Here is a 9573-nt window from a genome sequence, read left to right as displayed (position 1 = left end):
TTTTGTTTTACACATCACAACTTCATTGGAATTTGGGTTTGTATATCTGCATTTATATTTAAGATAGACATTAATGATTGATTTAAGTTAGATATGCATTCAACATTTAGATCCTTACTTAGCATGACATTTAAAAAAATGAATATTTGCAATAAACAAAAACATTAATCATTCTGAACATTAAACATCTTGTCTTCACAGTGTATTCAACTGATTATAGATTGGAAGAGATTTGCAGATCATAGTACAGTGATCCCTCGCTACTTCGCGCTTCAACTTTCGCACCCTCAGTGCATTGCGGATTTTTCAGAAGCAATCATAAATTAAATGAAACAACACAGCCATATCGGGAGCTATATTGCAGAAAGACGCATTGTGTCAAAGATATGAGTTGACTCGGAGGCTTTGTACATACCTGCAGGCCCTCATAAAAGGCGGTGTCTGGTTCCCAGCGCGAGATCGACCAACAAGAGCACAAGTGGATTTACTTTTTCCACACACTGTACTGTACGTGAGCTGACTCGGTGCGCGTCATCGCAGCCTCTCGCTTAGTCTCGTCCACTATTCAAATGTGCCGTTGATTTAGTCAGAGTCAAGCTGGATAATTTCTCCTCCATATTTGTAATGATGTGTTTGCTCTAATAAAGTTTTGTAAAAATCGGATAGTACAGTACATGAGCTGTGTTTATAATTCGTGAGCGCAGTCCCGACCGGCCAGAGGCACGGACGACTTAAGACATCGCCAAATAAAGTGTTTGTTACTTTTGTCTTAGGTTGCCTTAAAACAGCTTACTGTGACTACAATCCTACGTTGCATTTTATCCAAAGGACTTTATTGATGTTGTTGTGCAAAGATAAAGTTGATGCATGCTTCTTCTTCGTTTTTTAAATGAAGTAGGAGGAGAAGAAGAAGAAGAAAAAGCAGGCGAAGAAGAATGAGGGAAAAAGAAGAAGCGGCCACTTTTACTTTCACTTTTCACGACGGGGACAAGCGTTTTAAAGTGCAGGATTGGATAAATTACACTGTGGCATTCTAGTTAAGGTAAGTCAATTTTATGATAAAAATTCAAACTTTGACGTAGTTTTTAGCGAACGTTCCGTCGTGCTCGTCAGCTGCCGCGGTCGGTCGAAGCTAAATTTTGATCACAGCCTGCAAGCTTGGTATTTATATTCTTCATTTTGCATTTTTATAGTTAAATTGATTGTTTAACAAGTATTTAGAAGTGTGGGAACCATGTTGGGGTTCGCAATAGCGTAACAGAGGCGCAAATCCCCCAAAATAAAACTGTACAATAAATATCATATAAAATAATAATCATAATAATCATAATCATAAGTCCGACTCTACTTTGCGGGTTTCACTTATCGTGGCGGGTTCTGTCCCCCCATTAACCGCAATGAATGAGGGATCACTGTATTCTGTTATTATTAGCAGTTACACAATGTCCAAACTTCGTTGAAATTAGGGTTTGTAAAATAACTTTAATTGTACATACATTTCCACATTGATCTGAAAATCTTTACAACCTCAAGTGACTCATCACACAAAACAAAAAGTGGGAAATTTTCAGAGAGAAGGTGTAATTGTTCTCCTGCCCTGTAAATATTGGTGAAATGTTTTGTAGGTCTCAAGTCTATAAGCCCAATTAGAAATTTACAAAACAACTACTTACTCAATTCGTGTTCGTTTTATCTTTCAAGAAGGTATCCAATGTAAATAAAGGCTCACACAAGTCGATTGAATTTTCTCGTCAGTTTTCTTTTCCATCTCTGAAGTTCAGGAATCATACAATAATCAGATCTGGGCAGCCTTTCCATCCTCGCAAATGCTCTCACCCAAGACGGGGGAGGGCAGAAAAGTGGCACGGTCTAACATACAGCCCTCACGTTTATACTGTCTTCAAAATCTAAACATAATGTGGGCTGGTCTCCTCCCTGGCTGGCCCTGCCTATGGGGCTGATCTTCTCCAGCTGGTCCCATACTCAGATCAGAGCACACTGACTCTGAGACTTTTAACTGATTATGCGATGTGTAATTCCCATTATGGTTTTTGGTTAACATGTTGGCTAATATAAAGACATTCATATAGATTTAGATCGTTCAATGAACGATATATATATATATATATATATATATATATATATATATATATATATATATAAACAAGCTGTGGCAGTGCATGAAAAAAAAAATCAAATGAAAGGGTTCCACCCACCCAACCTCCTTTGAAATGAAAACTGTTTAAGTGATATTTTGTAATATTTAGTGTCTTAAAATATTTCTACAGGAGGTATTCATTTTTACAGAACTGTATTATTCACAGTATAGAGGTGGCACGGTCTTTATATGAAGTACAAGTAGTACCTTACTTCATATAAATGACACTTCTGAAATGAATACTCCTGAAACCTGGCATCTTTTAGCCCACATTTGTCAAAGTCAAGGCCCGCAGGCCACGTCCCGCAAGAAGGTTTTCTACGGCCCCTGGGAGGATATTGCTTTATTATTAGATCTGGCCCGCAGCAAGCCGGTGTGGGTAGCAGAAGTGATCGGGTCCTTCGCGCCTGCTGATGACGTAACACTTTAAAATATATTGTAGCGTCTTCCAAGAACACAGACGTAGTTTAATTATCACATTTTATTAGTCCAACCGGCTACTGTGGGCCGCAGCTAACGCCAATACAGTACGACAACCGTTCAGTCATGCTCTCCTCTTCGTCCTCCGCTATTGTCGCTCCCATGCCCTCCCATCAAGCGAGCCGCACGATGCATTCATTAACCTCGGAAACAACACAACTTGGCAAGACACAAATTCGACCACAACACAGATAACCCAATTCGTTACACTATTTCTGTAGCATATTTCTTTGCATCTATGTTTGCCACCCCCTGGCTGTTGTTATAACAAACATTACCGCTACTTTTGCGAGGATTATCCTTCGGTTGTCTACATGCCGGCTTAAGACTTCATGTCACCTTTTGTGGCTTTCAGAATCGGATTGTGGTGAAAAGTTATTCGGAGTAAAACACACTTTATTAAGAAATACTTTATGTTAGAAATCTCTTGTTTTATTATTAGTAATTATTGGCATTTGATATTTTCATTGAGTTTCAATGTAGTACTGAGATGTCCCACACTGTGAGCAGGCATTGAATGCTCCCCGAGTGCTAAGTGTTGATAGCGAGAGACGTGGTTTATTTTCTTTCTCCTTCTTCGACACAGCTAGCTAGTAGTTTGTTCGTGCCAGCAAGCGCAGTAGTTGCAGATTTCCCATGTTCACCACGTTTGTTGTTGTGTGTAAATGTTAAAAGGTGAGTTTAATCATTTAGGTTCGTGTCAGGAAACTGCTGTACATAATAGCCTAGATATGTTCTCGTGAGTGATGTCACGTTGATGAACACTAGTTAGTTATTTCGGCTTACTATTACTATCCTAGTGATGAAACGTGTGGATGTGTATTGTTACTCTATGTATTGTTTGGCTGTTTAATTGCTTAATACAGTGAATTGTAATGTTTAGGCATATTGTTAACTAATGGATATGCATTGTATGATGTTGCTAGGTTATTCTTTGTGTTGTTGCAGACCACAGTAAATAGACGTGTCAAGTGGAATACGGGCCTGTGTTCTCTGACAGGAGCACCTACATCCATACCTTGCCACTCTAAAACAGAGTCAGCTGGAGACATCATACCAATCATATGATCTTCTCTGCTTTACTTCACATTATGTACAGTTCATACAATCTTGCAGCCCGAGTCAACCAGAAAAGTGTTTCCAATCAATCAATCAATCAATCACATTTTATTTATATAGCACTTTTCATACATAAGAATGCAACTCAAAGTGCTTTAAAACATTCAAAGCAAAACATTATTATTATCTTCAATCAAAAGAAAAGATAAATTATTTAAAAGTTGTTGAAAGCCAAACTAAAAAGGTGTGTCTTGAGCTTCCTCTTAAAAATATCAACAGTCTCTGCAGACCTGACATCCTCTGGCAGGCTATTCCAAAGGTGAGGACCAAAACGGCTGAATGCAGCCTCGCCATGCAGTTTGGTCCTCACCCTTGGAATAAATAAAAGGCCCGCGCCAGAGGACCTCAGGATCCGCGAGGGCTGGTATGATAAAAGCAAATCAGATAAATAAGATGGCCCAAGACCATTAACACATTTATAAACTAATAAAAGTACTTTAAAATCGATCCTGAAACACACAGGGAGCCAATGCAGCAATTTCAAAACTGGCGTAATGTGCTCCCGCCCTCTGGTTCTCGTCAGCACCCGAGCGGCTGAATTCTGCAGTAGTTGCAGTGGTGAAATGCTCTTTTTCGGGAGGCCAGAGAGCAGGGCATTACAGTAATCTAAACGACAGGAAATAAAGGCATGCATCAGCACTTCCGTGTTAGCCTGAGAGAGAAACGGGCGGACTCTGGCGATATTCTTAAGGTGATAAAAAACAATCTTGGTTACATTTTTAATATGAGGAATAAAACTGAGCTCAGAGTCAAAAATGACGCCAAGGTTCTTCACACAGTGTGAGGGATTAAAAATGTGTAGTTTTGGTAAAAGCTCTCTGACCTTCGGGACCGATAACTAAAACCTCAGTCTTGTCCTGATTGAGCTGTAGGAAATTATCTGTCATCCATGACTTGATATCTAAAATGGAATTTAAAAGGGTATCAATGGGTCCTGTGTCATCAGGAGACACGGCAATATACAGCTGCGTGTCATCAGCATAGCTGTGAAAGCTGATGCCGTGTCCCCTGATGACATCCCCGAGAAGAAGCATATAAAGATTAAAAAGTAGGGGGCCTTAAATCGAACCTTGAGGAACCCCACATTTAATTTCATGAGTTTTAGAGGAACAAGTATCCATACTTACAAAGAAATATCGGTCTGTGAGATAGGAATAAAACCAGTCAAAAACAGTACCAGAGATGCCCACTAGATTTTTAAGTCTATGTAATAAAATTTGGTGATCTACTGTATCAAAAGCAGCGCTTAGATCCAGTAGCACCAAGACTGTGAGTTTTCTCACGTCTGCAGTGCACCTAATATCATTTAAAATCCTTAAAAGAGCAGTCTCCGTACTGTGGTTCATCCTAAAACCAGATTGATATTTCTCCAAAATATTATTTGTATTTAAAAAATGATTCAACTGGATGAAAACCAGTTTTTCTAAAATCTTACTTAAAAACGGTAAGTTGGATACGGGTCTGTAATTATTAAAAACGCTCGGGTCAGAACCGCTCTTCTTCAGAAGGGGCTTCACCACCGCCGTTTTAAAGGCAGCGGGGAAGACGCCTGTCTGAAGAGAGCAATTGACTATATTTAAAATTTGTTCTTCAAAAAATCCATAAAATGTCTTAAAAAGAAATGTGGGAATTGGATCCAAAAGGCAGGTTGTTGGGTTTACCTGGGAGAAAACTCGAACAAGTGTCCTTGCATCAACCAGGGCAAAATTTTCCAGTGTTTCCTCATGTAAATATGATTGTCCGGGTTTATTAAAACTTGTGTTTTGACGGGCTAAAAGACTGGATCTTATGTCATCGATTTTACTTCTGAAGTGGTCTGCAAAGTCCTCACAGAGAGCATCTGTTGGTCTCTGTGGGGACTTATTAAAATCAGAACTAGTTAAAAGTTCAAAGGTGGAGAAGAGAACCCTGGGGTTGTTTTTATTGACTGTAATGAGGTTTGAGAAATAGGAAGATCTTGCCACTTTTACTATTTTATTGTAGGATTTCAGTTGTTCGCATAAAATTTCATAGTGTACTGTAAGTTTACTTTTTCTCCACCTCCTCTCTGCACTCCTGCATTTTCTCTTTGATATTTTGATAGCATTGTTTCTCCACGGGGGTACAGTCTTTGTTTTTGTTGTTTTAATTAAAAGTGGAGCTACTGAATCTAATGATGATTTAAGATGTAGGTTAAAATTGTCAACAATAAGATCACAGGGTGCAGGTAAAATGTCAGCAGGAGTGCTTTTTAAGATCTCGATAAAATTTGCAGCCACCTCAGAAGATAGGTAGCGTTTCTTCACTGTTCTGACCGGGACTGCTAGATGGTTAAAACTGGCGATGTTAAAATAGACACAGTAGTGGTCTGACACTGCCAAGTCAACAACAGAGGACACACCAGCAGACAAGCCATAGGTTATAACCAAATCCAGGGTGTGTCCTCTGTTGTGAGTTGGCTGCAAGACGTGCTTGTTTAAAATCCAAGCAGTTTAAAAGGTTTAAAAAATCTCTGGATAGTGGGTCCGAGATGTTGTCCATGTGTATATTAAAATCGCCAGTTATTAAAATCCTGTTATAACTGGAATATAAAATGGATAAGAATTCTGAAATTCTGTAATAAAAGAAGTGGAATGATGGGGAGGTCTATAAACGGTAATGCAGAGAATAGGGGGACTGCTAAAAACAAAGGCATGGTGTTCAAACGATAAATAGCTGCTAAAAATGATATCCTTTGATAAAAGAGTATTAATAAAAATTGATGCAGTCCCGCCTCCTCTTTTGCCATCCCTTGTAGAAAATAAAAAGTTAAAATTCGGTGGGCAAGCCTCGTTGAGAGCAACTGGAGCATCTGTACCAAGCCATGTCTCAGACAAAAGTATACCATGTAAATTATTGTCTAAAATCAGGTCGTTTATGATAAAAGTTTTGTTTAAAAGGGAGCGAACGTTCAGCACGGCCAGATTAATTATTGTGCTGGACGTGCGCTCATGGTGGTACGAATGAGCAGTATTAACATATACTAGATTACCACTGTTAAAACCACGTTGTTTGTGTGTGCAAGGGAAGCGTCTGCCGGTGATGGTTTCAATGGGAAAGTTGTCCGATAGTGGTAATGATAATGAGGGCCTGCAGGGGGAGCTAGTGAGGGTGGTGGTACTGTGAGCAGCTGGTATTGGCCTGTAAGTGATGGTAGTGACATTGTCATTGCAGCGTTTATGAGTAGAAGAAGAAATATGATTGGTAAACAAGAGTCAGCTGGGAGTGGAATTGGTTACGACATGGTGGATGTTAGCGGCTAAAATCTTGCTACCAAGAGAGTTCGGATGAACACCATCCGGCTGGTAAAAAGACGGGCGATTCCAGAATAGGTTAAAATTGTCAATAAAAGCAAAGTCAAGGTGGCCACAAGTGCGTAGGAGCCACGTGTTCAAGCTTAAAAGGCGGCTGAAGCGCTCGGCTCCGCGAGACAATGCCAGCAAAATGCCACTCACCCAGACCGACAGACCGCAGGTTCTTAACAAGGCAAAGAGGGCGTGAAAGTCTCTCTTCGTCTGCTCAGACTGTCGGCGTATTATCTCGTTTGTCCCAACGTGAACGATGAGCCGGGTAATGGATGATGGCAGAGAGTCAAGAACACCCGGCAGGATGTTAACTATGTCCACGACTTTCGCTCCGGGAAAACAGCGGGTGACGCAGCCGGGATAGTGAGTACGTCTAATGGTGCTGTCGCCAATTATAACGGTGGTCGGTGGGTGACGTGAGGAGGGAACGCCAAGGGACTCACCACCGGCGGGAGATTCACGACCCCACTGTCCAGGATGGCTCCGCCGAGGCCGAGTGAAGACGGTGGATGACACCGATGAGTGTCGCCGATGATGCTGGTGATGACGACCACCCTTGTACCGGGACACCGCGTCCCGGAGCAGCCCGACGCGTGAGTGGACGGCCGTGTCACCGGCGGACCCGCCCAACATGGGGTTCTCGGCCGAGGTCGTCGCCGTGGGTGGCGGGGAATCCGAGGGAGCCCCTGGGAGCACAGCCCCAGCGTCGGACGCAGCAGTCGGTGTCTCCGACTGCTGTAGTGCAGTGATGGGAACAGGAGACTCACTCGCCAGGGCGGCGAACCGATTCCCCAGGACCAGTTGGGGGCGGTGGGGGCAGTTTGGCAGAAGAAACGCAAACGTTCCACTGATCTTGTTTCACAAGACGGGCAGCGGCTTCTTCTTGGGTCGTAAGCGGAAGTGACGTACGAGCTGCCTCACAAAAGTAGCAGTAATGTACTTTATTTTATTTTTTATTTAGTAACTCTGAACATATAAGCACAACAGTCAGGGGGGGTGACAAACATAGAGGCAAAGAAATATATTACAGATATATAAAGCGTGACATCTTCAGCAGGCGCGAAGGACCCGATCCAATCTGGACATTTTAAACAATTTCAATGAACATTCTATCAGTCCGGCCCTTGGCTTGTCGCAATTTTTTTTATTTGGCCCTCCGTCCATTTGACTTTGACACTCCTGTTTTAGCCTAACCAAGTGCATCAATATCAGGCGTTAAATCCTGAGCAACCTTCAGTAAATTTGAGAATGTTATTTGGGTGGTCGTCAGTGGATAAAATTAGGAACAACAGTCACTTTTATTGAAACATTGCAGTTCATGTGTTATATATCCCCATGGACCAGATGGGACCCCTGATAGGCTGGTTGTGGCCTGCGTGCATTAAGTTTGACACCTCTGCATTACAACACAAGTGTAACCCAACATGACAATACTCTGTAGGAGCAACAGTAAGCCAAAACTCACATGCAACACTAACACGAAGACAATCTGGAAATGTTCCATACACTTACTCGGACACTACACTACACAACACAACACTACAGCTGTTGTTGGGACTTGGCTTGTCCCAATGAACAGTATGAAATCAGTTTAATTCTTTACATGATCTTTTATTGTGTTTCTATTGTATTTAGTGTCCAATTTGTTTCTTTACTAAAAATTTTTTAACAAAAACAAGTGTGTTTCGGGGGGGCAGGAATGGATTTTAATTCATGACAAAAGTGAAGACTTATATGATATACAACTACATTGAGTTATGAGCTAGGTCATGAAACAAATTAAACTCTTAATATGTAGAACTGTACTGGGTTTGGATCTGTCCTTTCTGTATGGGGTTTGCATTTTCTTTCTGTGTTTCTTTCTGGGATAGGCTTGCTTACCCTAACCATCCAAAATTGTCTTATGATTAGTCCAAGGTGTATCCCTATCTTTAACTTAGCTGGGATAGGCACCAGAGAACCCTAAACAGATTACATTAAATCAAAATGGATTGATGGTGTTGGTATAGACACAAATATATATATATTTTTTTTCAGGTTTCTGCATTCTTGCCAGTTTTCAACCTCTGGAGCTCCTCCTCTAATACGCTGATGTGATGCAGTAGCTCCTGTCTCTCCTGCTCCATTCTGATCTTTGTCTGCTCCTCCACTTCAAAGACCTTCCTTTCATACCAACGCTGCAACTGAATGGACACCGTCTCAAAAAACTGGTGTGTCACCTGGCAGGCAAGTAATAGCACAGTTAGCAGTTAGCATCAGATTCTGGTATGTAATCTCGTTTTAGAGCAAGGAGAAAGTGGTAATGTAAATTAGTAATTTTTCATTTTGGAATAAAACTGTATCTTACTGTTATGTGTAAAAAAAATCAATTAATAATAGCAATAATACTAATGACAATAATAGTAATGGTATTAATTTATAACAGTGATGATGATTATAATTTAACCCCTTCATGCATGATGGTCAGCTATTGAAGTGCTTCTCATGTATTTG

The 9573-nt window shown here is 40.9% G+C and overlaps 1 protein-coding gene and 1 long non-coding RNA gene across 13 annotated transcripts in view; one reads left to right on the top strand and one right to left on the bottom strand.

The window, feature by feature from the left end:
• Positions 1–453: 453 nt before the first annotated feature.
• Positions 454–9573, top strand: part of LOC147137966 (uncharacterized) — a 41115-nt gene continuing 31995 nt past the window's right edge. Inside the window, exons 1-2 of one of the 2 annotated variants that reach the window (XR_015089340.1) lie at positions 454–1042; positions 9118–9306. This is a non-coding gene — a long non-coding RNA (uncharacterized LOC147137966). The remainder of the gene's footprint in view (positions 1043–9117; positions 9307–9573) is intronic. The other variant, XR_015089341.1, reaches the window with a different exon arrangement.
• Positions 6124–9573, bottom strand: part of ankrd6a (ankyrin repeat domain 6a) — a 118755-nt gene continuing 115305 nt past the window's right edge. For 8 of the 11 annotated variants that reach the window (XM_086049756.1, XM_086049761.1, XM_086049763.1 and 5 more), the window contains one exon: positions 6125–9299. In XM_086049756.1, coding sequence (XP_085905882.1) covers positions 9114–9299 — 186 coding nt within the window. In that variant the 3' untranslated portion in view covers positions 6125–9113. Of the gene's footprint in view, positions 9300–9573 lie in introns of all 11 variants that reach the window. The other 3 variants (XM_086049759.1, XM_086049762.1, XM_086049757.1) reach the window with 2 other exon arrangements.

This window comes from Filicampus tigris, chromosome 13, assembly GCF_054856515.1.
Source record: "Filicampus tigris isolate MCC_2025a chromosome 13, RoL_Ftig_1.0, whole genome shotgun sequence".
Lineage (NCBI taxonomy): Eukaryota > Metazoa > Chordata > Actinopteri > Syngnathiformes > Syngnathidae > Filicampus > Filicampus tigris.
This window is presented reverse-complemented; position numbering and strand designations above follow the sequence as displayed.